This window comes from Molossus molossus, unplaced genomic scaffold (assembly GCF_014108415.1).
Source record: "Molossus molossus isolate mMolMol1 unplaced genomic scaffold, mMolMol1.p scaffold_m16_p_12, whole genome shotgun sequence".
NCBI classification, from domain to species: domain Eukaryota; kingdom Metazoa; phylum Chordata; class Mammalia; order Chiroptera; family Molossidae; genus Molossus; species Molossus molossus.
The window spans coordinates 98,979,037-98,996,014 of NW_023425347.1; the positions used below are offsets into that span (position 1 = coordinate 98,979,037).

The window sequence follows — 16,978 nt, forward strand, 5'->3', positions numbered from 1 at the left end:
CATGCAGGGGTCTCTCACATTGATGTTTCTCTCTCTCTCCCCCTCCCACTCTATCTGAAGATAAATAGAATATCCTCAGATGAAAATTAAAAAGAAAAAAAGCTGTTTGAATGGGACTTAATTTTAAGATAGTTTACGCTGTAATTTCACCAAAGGTGGAATTTGTATTAAGTATGGGAATATCTTCCATAAGACTTTCTTTTCATGTACTCCCAACTTTCTCTTCCTGGAACCTTCTCCACTCTGTCCAGCTTAAGGCTGCTGCCTTCTTTTCCAAACCTTGTCCCACCTGGCTCTCCCTCGCCTAGCGCCCACAGCCCACTCCCTATCGCCTCCTGGCAAGCAGACCCCTTCACAAGCTGGCTCCCTGCCAGGGAGCCACACACCCTCTTCCCCACGAGCCCGGAGCACACACCGCAACCCAGAGACCTGTTACTGGGTTCCCCACGAGCCCGGAGCACACACCGCGACCCAGAGACCTGTTACTGGGTTCCCCACACACACTGGTCATAGCTGACATATAGTTTCTGAAAACAAAGCCTGTTTCTCAAGGCACAAGAAGCAAAGCAATTTTTCTTAATAGTAGGTCAGAAGTACATTAGGCATATAATTTAAAAATAAACTCCAAAGTAGTTTTACTCAGCACTCCATTCAAAGTGGAAGCTGAGAGCTTTTTTTTGTTTGGCTCTTATGTCATTTTTTTAAAATCAAGAGATTTTAAATAAAATCCAGATCTTTGGCTTCTTGAAAACATCAGAAGTTCTGTAACACAGAGCCCACATTCTGCACAGCAAGTTTTGGGGCTGTGACACCTAGGCCCTGGCCTCACGCAGCCTGCACACACGTGCACACACGTGCACGCACGCACACGGGAGGCCAGACCCACCTGGGCTCTGCCCCTTCACTACCTGCAGGCACCTGCGTTTCAGCCGGCTCCAGGGGTCTGGGTACTGACAAACGGCAGCCGCTCACTGCTAGGGGGAGAAAGCAGCACGTACCGTGTGGATAGGCGATACAGGAAGCACATCCCTTAGAAACAGCAGCAGCTGCCATAAGTCCGAAAAAATTTTTGGAATTCTTCTCAGTCCCACTTGCAGAAGGGGCTAACGGAGCGTCTTTCAGATACTTCTTCAAACTTTCATAAATAGCAAAGCAGATGACAGTTTCTGAGATTCCCGCGTACGAGGCAGTTAATCCCCGATAGAAGCCGCGGATGCCTTCTGTCTGGTACACGTGGCGCGCACACTGGAGCGTGTTCATCTGCTTGCAGCCTCGCACCCTGGCAACGGGGACCAAGGACAGGCCGTCAGAACACACAAGTGAGCGGACACCGAAGACGATCGCCGGATGGGAAGGAAACCAGTGGGGGACACGTGTCCTGCCTGCACTGTGGGCAGCTACGTCCGGCCCACTGCGAGCCCAGGCCCACGAGCTGGGCCACCTGACCAGCCCAGAGTGTGTGTCTGTACGAGAGTCACAAGAACATGTTCATAGCCTCTGAGCTGATTTTGGAAAGAGCTTCATGGAGGAAGACATTCATCACAGAGAAATTATAACTACCAGAATCGAAACCATCCAAATACCTAAAATAGCACAGACAAGTCAACTATGGCCCATATGCCAGATGAAAACTGCGTGAAGTGCTGAGGGCGGAAGGCCGGACAAACTGACACGTCAAGCATAATTACAGCTCCCGTACCAATGTGTTTTCAGAAAATATTGAATGAAAACCCACAACCTTCGACAGGGTGGTACGTGTAAGCGTGTTCTTTCTCATTGCTCATCTCCAAGTGACTCCATTACTTCCAAATTTACAAAATCATAAACATGAAATAGACTAGATGACAACTAATCAAAAGCCTTAGGCTGGGTGCTCCTCCCCAGGACAGAAAGTGTTAGTAAACTGCCTGCGTACAAACGGAATCCCAGGGCCTGACAGTGTTTACACTGGTCGCAGTCAGAGACCCCCCCTTCCTCCCATCCGTCTCCACGGGTCTCTCCCTTCTCCACTGTGTCCCCCAGGCCACTCTACACCCGAGCTGGGTGACCTTTCTTTCTAATACAGATCCAACCACGCCACTCCCTGCTTACCTCTCTCTATGCAGGGTTTCTCAGCCTGGGGACTACTGACATTTGGGGCCAGGTGACACTCTGTTGTGAGGCTGTCTTCTGCACTGTAGGGCCCTGGCCTCTACCCACCACATGTCAGTTGTGCCCCACCTAAGCTGGGACAACTAAAAATGTCTCCAGACATTGCCAGATGTCCCCTGGGGGCAAAGTGCCCCCGGGCTGCCATCGACTGTTCTTAATGGCTTCACACTGCTCTCCAAATAAAGCCCAGGTCCAGCTCCAAATTCCTTCCCAGGGCTTTTAAGGATGTGGTCCGGTCATTTCTCCAGCCTCATCTTTCCATTTCTCCCTCTGCTCCAGCACATTCCCACGTGGCGCCTGCGACCGCACTGCCCTGTCAGTTCCCCAGGATCAACGATGCTTTCCTGCCTCCAGACTTTCTGGGCACACGGTTCTCGGCCTGCAGCCCTCTCACTGCCAGCTATTCTGAGACGGTAAGGTGGACGCTGCTGCCACAGGAGGCCCCTAGCTGCCTGTCTACCCTGCTGGACTGCGTGAGGGACCCTGCAGGGTCCTGCAGTACGTAGGACCCTTATCCACCGAACTGTAATTCTCTTTATTTTCTGTAACGCCAAGTTTCTGGAAGGCAGGGCCTGTGTCTTATTCCCTGCCGTTTCCCCAGTGACTAGTGTACAGGACGCATGCAAGAAATGCTCACTGCTGAGGGACACGTTAACAGAGCCCTCGGATCACGACAAGGTGGGTTTAGAGGGGTGCGCACGGAGGCTCTCGGTGACGCGTGCCTTCACCCACACCTGGAATGGGGAGTGATTACCTACGGTTTCCAGGAGAGGATGCTGGTCAGAAGCTGGAAGGACAAGTTGGTGTTAGTACAACCAAGAAGGGAGACGGGACTCCTGGCGGGGCACAGCTGACTCGGGATGGACATGTAAGAGCATGTGACGTTTTTAGGAAACTGCAAAGGACCTTGAATGGTAAGCCAAGGAGTTAGGACTTAAACCTGAGAGTAACTGAGATTCACGGAAGGATTCTAAGCAAGTGATTTCTTCCAAGTGATTAGACCTGATGCACTGCAGAAGGGTCTTGCAGGCAGAATGGGATGCGGGATATGGAATCAAAGACCAATCTAGAGGCTATTGTGGTCATTAGGGAGGAAGAACAAACCACAGCAACCTCCTACCTGCACTTCCAGGGTATTCCTGTTCTCGCTTCTCCTTTCTAGGTAGCTTAAGGTTAGACCTGATTAGCTGGAAGTTTCCAGTGCCCACAAACATTCTGGGCCACACAGCTACACGGGGTTCTTAGCTAGAATCTTACCATCAACCTTGCTTAGCATCATCACTTATCTGAAATTACAGCAGTTACTGGGTCATGGCTTGATTTAATAATATTAAGTAGGCATATTACTATATTATAATATTTAAAAACATCAATAACAGTATTTCAGTAACGTTTCATCGCTTCTATTATTCTGAGAAGGGCCTGCAGGCTTCATCAGACCACCAGAGGAAGAGGAATCGCAGCCTGTCAGGGGGCCTGGAGGTTTAAAGGGCCCTTCTGGCATCTTCCCATTTGAAAGAGAAGCATCGAGCTGCAACTGGGGTGGGGTTGGCCAGGAGCAGAGACCCCCGACTGTCTGCGGAGGGCACACTACACGCCAGGGGCCTCAGCTGAGCGAACTTCTGACCATCTCTGTTGGTCTTTGTCCCCCACAATGCTTGACAGCACGAGCCTCCAAAAATAAAAGGAGCTGCTGCATTCAGAAAGAACAAGGACTCCGCACACTGCACTCCACAGGCGGGGCGGGCAAAAACACCCCCAAGAAGCCTTACATTCAGGGAGCAACCATTAATAACTTACTTGCGTTCTAGCTGCATCCGGGTTTTAACCATCCATATGGGATTCATCAAGGAATTTGTGACAAAAGCTGGAAGAAGGAAAAAAAACACAGAAAACGTCATCACTGAACACAGCAATGCTGATTAAAGTCTATTCTGATAAATGTTGCCATCAGACTTTCAATAGTTTAATAATAAAAATGGGTAGTAGGAAGCAACTGCATTTTTGTACTGCAGACGGCAGCTCTAGTCCCCTAAAATGTAACTTCTGTTGCACTGGTATGTTGGACCTAAAAGAAAACTCCAGTTTCTCAAGTCCTGTCTAGAGCTTCCAGCCTCTAGGTGGTGCTGCTGACACTGTCTATGTGACTCCTATGGTAAATATGAAACCACTCTAACACTCAATTTATAAGCATGAGGTCCAAAAATAGTTTGTTTTTAAAAGTTGCTGTCCTAATCCAAAAGGCTGCCTTATAGTAAACTTAATAGAAGGAACTAAATTTCCATTTAACTGAATCCAAACTTAAGCATTTTAATACCTGACTCATCACTGCAGGAAACTGAAGTTTTAACACTGATCTATCTGCTTACAGGAAACATTTCTTAGTAAGTCTTCCCATCTTAACACTGCTAATCACTCCAGACCAGCCAACGCCAAGCACTGTCACAGCATCAGCCTGACCCAGTGACTCGCCTCAAATACCTTCCCCTCCCCAGGCCTAAGCACATCAGCCAGGTACCAGGAACCTCAAGGGGCTTAAAAACTGCCTCCAGGGACAAAGAAACATGTCCAAAGTTAAAGAACAGAACAAAATTCCAGGAAAAGAACTAAACAAAATGGGCATAAGCAATCAATCAGATGCAGAGTTTAAAACACTAGTTATAAGGATGCTCAAGGAACTTAGTGAGACCTTGAAGGAACTTAAGGAGAACTCTAAGGAACTTAGTGAGAACATAACAACATAATAAAGGACCAGTCAGAAATGAAGGATGCACTAACTGAAATAAAAAATAATTTACAGGAAATCAATAGTAGCATAGGTGAAGCCAAGAAGCAAACCATCGAATTGGAATCTAAAGAAGCAAAAAACACCCAATCAGAACAGCAAAAAAGAAGCCAAAAAAAGAGAAAAAAAATGAGGACAGTGTAAGGAGCCTCTGGGACAACTTCAGGCGTACCAACATTCTCATCATGGGGGTGCCAGAAGAAGAGAGAGAATAAGAAATTGAAAACCTATTTTAAAAAATAACAGAAAACTTCCCTAACTTGGTGAAGGAAATAGACATACAAGTCCCGGAAGCACAGAGAGTCCCAAACAAGATGAACCCAAAGAAGTCCACACCAAGACACATCATCATCAAAATGCCAAAGGTTAAAGACAAAGAAAGAATCTTAAAAGCTATAAGAGATGCCCTGACTGGTTTGGCTCAGTGGTTGGAGCGTCGGCCTGTGGACCAGAGTCCCAGGTTCGGTTCCCACTAGGGGCACATACCAAAAAAAAAAAAAGTATTACTGGAAAAAAGTAAGTAAAAACAAAAACAAAAAAAGCTGTAAGAGAAAAACGGTTACCTACAATGGAGTTCCCATAAGACTGTCAGATGATTTCTCAAAAGAAACTTTGCAGGCCAGAAAGGAGTGGCAAGAGGTATTCAAAGTGATGAAAAGCAATGACCTACAACCAAGATTATGCTATCTTGCAAAGCTATCGTTGAGAATCGATGGACATATAGTTTCCCAGAGAAGAAAAAGCTAAAGGAGTTCATTACCACCAAACCATTATTATATGAAATGTTGAAGGGTCTTTTTGAAGGAGAACAACAAAAATATGAACATAAAATGGCAATAAATACATATCTATCAACAACTGAATCTACAAACAAAATGAGCAAGCAGAACAGAAACAGACTCATAGATACAGAGAACTTTTTGTTGTTTGCCGAATGGGAGGGGGCTGGGAGGATGGGCAAAGCAGATGAAGGAATTAAGAAGTACAAAGTGGTTGTTAGAATGATGAACCTCAAAGGGAAGGGAGGAGGCGGGGCGGGAAGAGATAAACCAAAGAACTTCTATGCATATGCATAACCAATGGACACAAACAATAGCGTGGAGTAGGCAGGGGGGGGGCAGGATTGGAGAGGAGGGGGTCAATGGGAGGAAAAGAGGGGGACATCTGTAATACATTCGTCAATAAAGATAAGTTTAAAAAATAAAATAAACACAACAACAACAACAAACTGCCTCCAGGTCCGCTTTAGAAACCGAGGTTCTTCTAAGTGAACTTCGCGGAAGTTACAACCTGATGAGCAGGCCTGGGTCACGCTAACCCACTGTTGGCCTCAGAAGTGGACACACACTTGCTCTCAGAGCTCGGCGCTCAGCACACACGTGCTTCCTCGTTCAACATCATTTTCTATTGGGGTCCAGAAATGATCACGATCTGCAAGTATTCAGATGGGTTCCCAGTACTGTTATTTGATGTAAGAGAGGTAGACAGGCTGGCAGGTGGTGGAAATTTTTTATAAAATGCCAATTTAAGTTCCCTAAAATACCTTTGCAATTAAACAGGCATAAACTTTATCTATACAAAACCAGGCTTCTCTCAGCAACCTACAAGTCCATGTTTTCTGCCAAGTATTTTCTGAGGGGATATCTGTTACAAAGTTCCTGCAGTAAGGGGGGGCGACTCCCTCGCGAGGAGCCCCGGTCCGTCACCAGCCCCGAAAAGCCCACCAGCCACAGCCCTCATTGTGGAACCCAGTGCTGCCCCAGGGGGTGCTGGACATCATGAGTCATGAAAAGAGCAGCTCCAACTTCAGAAAACAATGTATTGAAATAGACATAGAACACATTAAAATTCCTTGAAAAGCAGCATTGAACCAATGACTAGCATGCATGGAACATGTACCTTTCGAGGAAGAATTAAAAGCTTTAATGGTTAAAGAAATAGGAACCAAGTTACAAACTGATCTTAAAATAGTCATATTTTACCAGTTCTAACATTAAAGCATTAGAAAAATGATTTTAGACGCAAAAGAAGCAGAAAGCTAATTTCTAATTCCTGGAAAAGGCTGTTGGGCACAACACATGCTTTTGGAAGGTGGTATGCTTCTCTCCACCCGCGGGGTTACGTACCTGCAGAACCGGCTGAGCAAATGTGCACAGTATTGCTATTAGGCACGAAAATGCCATTGAACTGCTCTTTGGCTTTGGAGTAACATGCAAAGTACACAGCCCTGTTAGAACAAAGAGAGAATGCTATAAAGACATCCGTGTCGCTCTGTAGATAGGTATGTCCCTCCGTAACCTCTGGAAATTTCAGGAGAACGATATGGGAAGGAAGTTAACCTGTAACCAAAAGCTTGACCTCTGTGCTAACCTGCCGCAGCCGCCTTCAGGAAGGCCTGCCCGTCCCTCACCAAGTATTACTCAGTGATGGTGGGCAAGTCCAAAACGACTGAGGAAACCGAGGCTCTGGTGATACACACAAAGTCCACTTCCACTCTTCACTCTGGATAAATACCAATCCTCTGAGCACCAACATATACTACAACTTTTATTTATTTATTTTTTTAATCCTCACCTGAAGACATTTTTCCATTTTCGCTCAGATAGAGTGGGAGAGAGAGAGGAAGAGAGAGAAACACCGACGTGAAAGGGACACATCGAGTGGCTGCCTCCTGCACAACCCCAATGGGGGCCGGGGACAAACTGCAACCAAGGTACGTGCCCTTAGCGGGAACTGAACCTGGGTCTCTCTGGACAGCAGGCCGATGCTCTAACCACTCAGCCAAATCGGCCAGGGCTATACTGTAACTTTTAAATTTGTACTATTTCTAAAATATATCACACTTGTCCTGCCTTACACCAAAATGAGTATGTGTGATGTGGGGGTGAGGGTGGGGTGGGGTGCGCAATGCTGTTCACCACAAACCACACTTACTTAGAGAAGATCCCAGGGATGAAAGCAGATTCATTTTCAACTTAATAAAATAATTAGAATCTCTCTCTCTTTTTAGAATGTTTGTATTGATTCTTTTAGGGAGAGAGAGATAGAAACATCAATGTGAGAGAGACATCAATCACTGCCTCCTGTACACCCCCTAATGGGGAATGAGTCCCCAATATGGGCCTGTGCCCTGACCCAGAATCGAACCGGGACCTTTCAGTCCATGGGACGACGCTCAATCCATTCAGCCACACTGGCTGAGCAAGAATCTCTTTCTTACACATGCACTAAAGACACACCAGTGGTTCTCACTACTTCTATCTGCCGATTGTGTTTAGGCAAATCCTGCGCAGAAGAAACCGGCCACCTAGCAGGAGGGCCCTTCGGAAGGCAAGGCCCGAGCCTTACAGACATACGCAGGGAACCAGCGGAAAGTTGAATGCTTACCTTGACGGTGCAACTCCAACCAAATTTGGACCCAAGCCTCTAAAAAGTGACTTTGGTCCCTCCTTCTCCAAGATCGACCTGAGCAATAAAAAAAAAAAAATCTATCTTTAAAATCCTTAGGCAAGGCCTTCGCAAAACAAGTGTCAGCCTTGCCATTAGTTCCTTGAATAAAGAGCTTCTTACAGGACGCCAAGCTTTATCTGATTATGTTACAATACAGAATCGGAAGGCTGAAGAATACGGCTACACCAACCCAGTTAAAAGCCAAGCTCTGGAAGCATCAGCCGGACATGTTTCCAAGGGGCCTTTTCCCTTGTTCACATGGGAGCCCAGGGTCTGTGCGGAAACCCGGTGGGCAGAGGGTCTGACGTAGGAACATGTCTGCATGGTACAAGGTTCACTGAGAAACAGGTTCAGAGATTTCTTTGGATGGCACTTCTTTTGGACTGTTTCCTTATTTATAATAATCCCATCTTTAGATTTTCACCTATTGTGGGAGAGCCCTACACAGAGATGCTGAGAATAGAAAAACATAATTTTCATGGGCTGGATGGACATTATTTAAAGCCTAGTACCTCAAGTACAAAGAGAATACTGTGCCTGCGTTTTCTTATTGTGGTAACATATATGTAACATAAATTTTTGCCATTTAAACCATTTTTAAGTGTACCTTTCAGAGGCATTAAGTACATTCACATTAAATACAATGTTACGCAATCATCACCACCGCCCTTCTCTAGAACCTTTTCATCTTCTCAACTGAAATTCCATACCCATTAAACCCTAACTCCCCATCCTCCCCTCTCCAGCTCCTGGCATCCACCATCCTACTTTCTGTCTCTATGAATTTGACTCCTCTAGAGATCTCACATGAGTGGAATCACACAGTCTTTGTCCTCTTGTGACAGGCACATTTCACTTAGCATAGTGTCTTAAGGTTCATCCATGATGTAGAGCAAGTCAGAATGTCCTTCTTTTTTAACCTAACATTCCGTTGTATAAATGGACCACATTTTGTTTATCCATTTATCTGTCAATGAACACCTGGATTGCCGCCTCCTTTTGTCTACTGTGAATAATGCTGCTATGAACTTGAGCGTCCAAATACCAGTTCAAGTCCCTCGCTTACATTTTTTTTGGTCTATACCCAAAAATGGAATTGCTGGTGCATGTGGTAATTCTAGGTTTAATTTTTTGCAAATCTGCCACACTGTCCACCACAGCAGCTCCACCATTTTCCATTCCAGCCAACAGGTTTAAAAACAAACACAGCCCTGGCCGGGTTTGCTCAGTGGTTAGAGCATCAGCCTGCGGTCCAGAGACCTGGGTTCGGTTCCCGCTAAGGGCATGTACCACGGTTGCGGTTTGTCCCCGGCCCTGGTTGGGTTGTGTGGGTGGCAGCCACTCGATGTGTCCCTTTCACGTCGATGTTTCTCTCCCTCTCTTCCTCTCCCTCCCTCCTACTCTATCTGAACAAAAAGTGGAAAAGTGTCCTCAGGTGAGGATAAAAACAAACAAACACACAAACATTAAGTATAGTTTCTGATTAAAAGTGACTAAGGCCCTGGCTGGTTTGGCTCAGCGGTTGGAGCGTCAGCCTGTGGTCCAGAGAGACCTGGGTTCGGTTCCCGCTAAGGGCACGTACCTCGGTTGCAGTTTGGCCCCGGGCCTGGTTGGGTCGTGAGGGTGGCAATCACTCGATGTGTCCCTTTCACATCGATGTTTCTCTCTCTCTCTCTCTTCCCACTCTATCTGAACAAAATATAAAAAAAAAATAAATAAATAAAAGTGACTAAGAAAATCCTAAAAGCATTGTATAGAACATTCTTTAGAGGCATTTTCCCACTCCAACGTAATGATTAAGTTGGTTAAATTTATTCTTTACAATAGCTAAATTTTCATGGTATCTAATAGAATCTACATTGTTAAATTAGGGTTCTCTTTAATCCAATCTCCTTTCCTTACTGAGAATTTTCTTGGTAATTAGTACTTTCAATTTGACAGCATTCTAAGTTGGTCAAGCTCAGAAATAATCACATCACTTTTAAGGTTTATATACTGTTTTACCTTCATTATGACATTGAAGGTAAGATAAAAAGACATCTTTCACTTTATGGAAAAGATACTCCTATAAAACTAACAGTAAAGTGAATCCTGCCTATTTTAATTCTACCAATTTCCTCTTTTCCACACAGAAAATGTTTTAAAAACCAAGCTGAATTTTTGGTGTACAAGAGGTTAAGTTGATGTTTTGGTCCCTGGCATGGTGGGTAATGTTAAAGTTTTCTCCATTTGTAGTTTTCTTTCCTTCCTCAGATCAGTGCAATTTTCACGGTCTAGACTCTCTGAATGTACAAACTTAAAAAAATCTTGAATCTTAGCTTCTCCTCTCCAGATTTTGGCTGTTTATAAAATAGTTCAATAGCTTGATAATAAAGAGTATTTGTATCCAAGAGCTTTCCTAAAAAGCAGTAGGCTAGCAATTTGACAAGAAATAAAAGGTATCTAGATTGGAAAGAAAAAAAGTAAAACAATCTTTATTCATACACGTTATATATAGAAATATAAGGAATCCACTAAAAATTAACAAGCAAGTTCAGCAAGGTTGAAGGACATAAGATCAATGTACAAAAAACCCTCAAACAACTGTATGTCTACAAGTAGCAGTGAGCAATCTAAAGATGGAAATAAAAAGTAATTCCAGCCCAGCCATTGTGGCTCAGTGGTTGCACGACGACCGAGGCACCAAGAGGTCGCAGGCTCGATTCCTGGTCAGGGCACATGCCCAGGTTGTGGGCCTGATCCCCAGTGGGAGGGCATGGAGGAGGTGGCCAATCGATGTTCTCTCTCATCAATGTTTCTATCTCTCTCTCCTTCTCCCTTCCTTCCCCTCTCTCTCTAAAATCAATAAAGGAAAAAAAGTAATTCCATTTATAATAGTATCAAAAGACTAAAATACTTATCCCTAGATGAATGGTTGCCAGGGGTTGGTGGAGAAGGAACGAGGAATGACTTTCTTTTTGGTGTGATGAAAATGTTCTAGAAATAAGATATGGTGATGATCCTTGGCCAGTGTGGCTCAGTGGTTGAGTGTCGACCCATGCACCAAGAGGTCGCAGGTTCGATTCCCGGTCAGGCCACGTGACCAGGTTGTGGGCCAAATCCCCAGTAGGAGGCATGCAGGAGGCAGCCTATCAATGTTCTCTCTCATCGATGTTTCTATCTCTCTTCTCCTTTCCCTTCCACTCTCTCTAAAATCAATCAAGGAAAAAAAAAGATATGGCAACGGTCATATAACTATAAATATACTAAAACCCACGGAACTGGAGACTTTAAAAGGATAAATTTTATGGTATGTGAATAATATCTCAATAAAGCTATTAAGCTACTTCAAAATATTAGGAATAGTTATATTTTCTAATCATAAAATTTTTTCCTTGCTGGCAGGTATAAACCCAGACCCTTTAAGTGAGTCCAAGAAACACCCTTGTTTGTGTGGTCCAAACTAATCCTCTGCCACCCCTAAATGTCACATAAAGGTGCTTTGTCCCCCACACCAGACAACTAGGGAGGCACATCTCACTACAAGGACAGTATAGATTTCTTTTCTCTTTTTTTTCATGGCATACGGGCAAGGTCAAAGCAATGTATTTAAAAGAAAATGTAGCCATAACAATGGAATGTTATTCAACAATAAAAAGCATTGATACAGACTACAACAAGTATGAACCTCAAGGAACACTGGGTTAAGTGAAAGAAGCCAGACACAAGAGGCCATAAACAAACTGTATGCCTTCGTTTATATGAAAAGTCCAGAGGAGGCAAATGTAGAGACAGAAAACAGATTAGTGGTTGGCTGCCTAGGGCTGGGACTCGGGGTGCAGGATGGGTATGACTACAAATGCTGAGGGGTTTCTCTTAGTGGGGACGCAATGCTCTGAAATCGTTGTCATGATGGTTGCACAAAACTCTGTGAACATGCTAAAAACAGTTAACTGTCTGCTTTAAATGGGTAAATGTATGTGAATTACATTTTAATAAGCTGTTTTAAAAAAAACAACAACAAAAAACACCCACAGGGAGAAGAAAGAAAAGACTCACTAAAAAGGCTGACAGCACCCTGACCAGTTTGGCTCGATGGTTAGAGTGTTGGCCCATGGACCAAAGGGTCGCAGGTTCGATTCCCAGTCAAAAGCACATATCTGGGGTGCAGGTTTGAACCCCAGCCCCAGTTGGGGCCACGTGGAAGGCAACCAGTCGATGTGTCTCTCTCATATTGATGTCTGTCTATTTGTCTGTCTTCTACTCTATTTAAGAATCAAGGGGAAAATATCCTTGGGTGAGGATTAACCAAAAAAAAAAAGGGGGGGGGGGTTGAGAGAGCAGAAGAAATTGGCAGGAAATGAGTTTAAAACAAAATTTAGTCCCTGTGCTAAATCAATCATCTACAATAGCTAACAGAAAACTGAAAAAACCTGCAGATTAAAAAGTAGTATATCAATATTAAGGTGCATGAATTTGAAAGCTGCTGTGGTTTTAAGACAGTATCTTTATTCTTAGGAAATAAATGCTTAAATTAAGGGTAAGGGGGCACAATGTGTGGAACCTATTTTCAAATGGTTCAGAAAAAAATGGATGTATAGAGAACAAAATGAAACCCAAATGTGACACTGTGTTAAAAACCTACAACTTGAGGTAAAGAGTATAAGCAAATTATCTGAACCATTCCTGTAAGTTTGATATTATTTTAGAATTAAAAATTAAAAAACTAAAAATAAACTATAGGTGCCCTGGCCGGTTTGGTTCAGCGGTTAGAGCGTCAGCCTGCGGTCCAGAGAGACCCGGGTTTGGTTCCCGCTAAGGGCACGTACCTTGGCTGCAGTTTGTCCCTGGCCCTGGTTGGGTGGTGTGGGTGGCGGCCACTCAATGTGTCCCTTTCACATCGATGTTTCTCTCTCTTCCTCTCTCTCCTTCCCGCTCTGAGTAAAAAATGGAAAATGTCCTCGGATGAGGATAAAAAATAAGATAAAATAAAATAAAAATAAACTATAGGCCATGGGCTATCAAAAATATTGAACTCATGATTACAGCCCTCAAGTTATGGGAATGAGGGCTGGGGCGAAGACAGCTCTTAGGTTTCTGTAAATCTAACACATCAAACAAAGCTCATGGAGTTCCAGTGAATTTTCACACTGGCCAAAACAAGTCATTTGGGTTTCACTTGAATTACTTGACTTGTATTCTTTCTTACAAACAGGACTGATAAGAAGCCCAGCTCTCTGAACAAAATCTTTTTTTAAGTAACCCCTTGAAGTGACCTATACCTTACAGTATGTAAAAGATTTTCAAATGGCCGGTATATTCAAAACAAAATGTTTCAAGTTGAGATGCTATCTGTGGTTCCCACTAATGGACACAGTGGGGCCAGCCCAGGGGTCATTTAGACACAATCGCGGACTCGCTGGCTCCAGGAAGCCTGACCCTCCCATCTATAATGCAGTAGGGAACACCGTCCTCAAGTGACTCTGGCCTCTTCAGCACTGCGCAGAGACTGTCTCCATGGTGACGCATATTAACAGTGGGCAAGAAGTCAACTCTGTTACATAATTCAAACTTCTAACCTTGGGGGCTGTGTACAAAACTTTTCTGGAACAATCAAGTGCCTACTATAAATGGTACACTTCAGCCTCAAAATAACGCATGTTAGGATCTAAACTGATTTTCCCACAGTCATAGCAACTTTCATTTAAGAAAGAAATGCAAAAAGAAGCTAGGGCCTCATCTGGAGCATTTCATCTTCGTGAGTTTCAGATCATGATCCAAGACAAAGATCTCATCTGAACACATCAGTTTTATTTTCACAAGATACAGACTAGATCTAATATATTACTTTTCAGATTAAAAAGGCATCCAAGTAAAAATTATCTGAGTAATGTAAAACAGAAGGAGCTGATTAAAAAACAAACAAAAAAAAAGATTAGTCATAGACTTTTTAAAACAGATACCTGAAACATATTATTCCCCTTCAGCAAATTTAACAGTGAGAGCCTTTTTTAAAAATCCTCACCCGAGGACATTTTTGCATTCAGCTTCAGACAGAGCGAGGGAGAGAAGAGGAAGAGAGAGGAACATTGATGTGAGAGACACATCGACTAGTTGCCACCCGCACGGTCTCAACTGGGGCCGGGGACAAACTGCAACTGAGGTCTGTGCCCTTAGCGGGAACTGAACCAGGACTCTGCTCCACCGGACGCTCTAACCGCTGAGCCAGGGCAGGGAGAGCCTTTTTAAGTAACTATATTCAAAGCATAAAGGTTACTGGTGTTGCAATGGAGAACATGTTTTCTCGAACACGTTAGCCTGTGACAAGCAAATGCCAATTTGCATTTTGAAAAACTGCCTGTAACCAAATTCTGTTGCCTATTAAGTCTTTCATAGTGGTGCTTCCTGAAAGAGTAAGACTCGCCCTGGCCGGTTTGGCTCAGCGGTTAGAGCGTCGGCCTGTGATCCGGAGAGACCCGGGTTTGGTTCCCGCTAAGGGCATGTACCTCGGTTACAGTTTGTCCCCAGTCCTGGTTGGGTTGTGTGGGTGGCAGCCACTCGATGTGTCCCGTTCACGTCGTGGTTTCTCTCTCTCTCCCTCCCACTCTATCAGAACAAAAAAATTGAAAAATGTCCTCAGGTGAGGATTAAAAAAAGAAGGGAAGAGTAAGACTAATAAGAACCACCTAAGCATCTCCCCTGCCCTTGCTAGGGAAGGTTACCGGAGAAACCCGAAAGCAGCCCAACAATGACCCAGGGAGAGAAGAGGCGCTTCAACCAGGGCGGTGGCAGAGTGCAAGGCAGTCACCTTCTCCCAGCCCACCCCGGCGGTGAAGCTGCTTCTGCTGGCGCACTGCCCGCAGGGTGAGTGACAGGCCACTGCCGGAACTCAGCAGCAGGAAGACATGCACGCTGAAGAGCATGCGTGCCTTCTTTAGAAGAGAACTATGTAATACGATAGTCCCCCTTTTGCCTTGCCTAAGAAACACAGTTATAAATCTTGCATTTAAAAGGTACAGGAAGCGCATATTATGACGGCAGCCAGTGTTTATTATTTACATGGGGTGTGTGTTGAGCTCTTTATATGTGGTATCTTACTGGTGTGCCAAAATCCATTCATTCATTCATTCTATTTATACTGAATGCTAGCTATGTGACAGGCAGCATTCTAGGTGGTTGGGGACACCTCGGTGATCAAAACAAATCCAAGTCCCTGCCTCTGAGGAACTCCATTCTGGTGGGGACAGGGGGGAAGAGAAGCAATACGAGCAAGTAAGCTACACTCTTGTTGGACTGGGCAAGTGCTGGGGATAAAGACAAGGCAGGGAGGAAGGCTGGAGCATGAGGGAAGGCTCAGTTTTAAATAGCACAGTCACTGCGAGGCCTTCCTACAAGGGCAACACCTGGGAGCTGGCCACGCAGACATCATCTAGTATCAAGGCGCTGAGGCAAAATGTGTCAAAGTTCCTGGCCCTTTAAAGGGACAGCCGAAGGAGCGTGGGAGGGAAACATCAGAGAAGTAACGGGAAGGGCGGCAGCTGTGTGGAGACTGGCGGGCCGCAGGGGCAGGCGAGGGTAGTCCCTGGAGATGTGAGCGAGGATCTCGGTGGAGCACAGACTGAGGGTGGGGAGAGGAGCAGGTCTCGGGCCAGACCAGTGACGAGCTCATGCGATAACCAGGTGCGGCCTGGTGAATCCCAGCAGGACAGCAGTGGACAAGCAGGGACAAGGGTCACAGTGCGTGTTCAGAGGCAGAGAGGACAGAAGTGGCTGCAGCTGTGAGAAGTAAAATCCAAGGATGACGGAAGCTTCTGGGATCTGTGCAGTGGAGGCCAGAGTTGCTTTAACTGCTGCAGAGACTCGAGGAGCAGCAGAGTTGGGGAGCTCAGTTCCGCAGTTATGCTTTGGGTGCCACCATACACCCAAGAGGAGTATCCAACAGGCAGCTGGATGTACAGTGGGCTCAGAGGAGAGGGTGGGGTCTGAGCCCTGGGCCCTCCAACAAGAGGCAGGAGACGCAGCAAAGGAGACAGAAGCAGCAGCCAGCTGGGGACAACGCGGCCCCAAGTCTCTACCCTCGTCTCCCGCAGAAGCTGAGCTCCCCAGAGGGCTTTCGGGACTGTTTACTGCTTTCACATATTTCTTTGAAATAGGTCAATATACATTACAAATGTCCTTGAGTAAGTTGCTGAACTCCAATTTGCATTTCTTCATCTATAAAAGGGGGTCATATCCTGACTGAGTGCTAATCTCACAGGGCTGGTGTGAAAAAATCAATGAAAAACTATTATATAAAAGCAGCCATTTTTTAACTGAGAGCTATTAAATATCTGCTGAGAACCTTAATAATGTACATCCATCAAGCTGATGAAATAAAGCGTTAATGAAATAGCTCTTGGGTGAAAAATGCCACTTTATAAACACTTTTCTAACAAAATATCATAAGAATTTTACTTAAAATCCCATTACTTGTATTTTGAGACAGAGACAGAATAAATGGTTTTAGAGTGAGTTCACGTGTGAGCAGCATCTCACGATTGCGCAGTGACTGCTGCGAGCCCCCAGTGAAATGGCATCTGTGTGCAGTGTGCTGGGGGCACTGCTCTTGGACTT

General features: G+C 44.9%; 1 protein-coding gene across 1 annotated transcript in view; it reads right to left on the reverse strand.

Moving 5' to 3' along the window:
- The window catches only part of SLC25A33 (solute carrier family 25 member 33), a 30,965-nt gene that overhangs the window by 1,066 nt on the left and 12,921 nt on the right, over positions 1-16,978 (reverse strand). Inside the window, exons 3-6 of the mRNA XM_036256260.1 lie at positions 8,324-8,401; positions 7,063-7,163; positions 3,952-4,018; positions 999-1,279 (exon numbers count right to left, since the gene is read on the reverse strand). Coding sequence (XP_036112153.1) covers positions 999-1,279; positions 3,952-4,018; positions 7,063-7,163; positions 8,324-8,401 — 527 coding nt within the window. The remainder of the gene's footprint in view (positions 1-998; positions 1,280-3,951; positions 4,019-7,062; positions 7,164-8,323; positions 8,402-16,978) is intronic.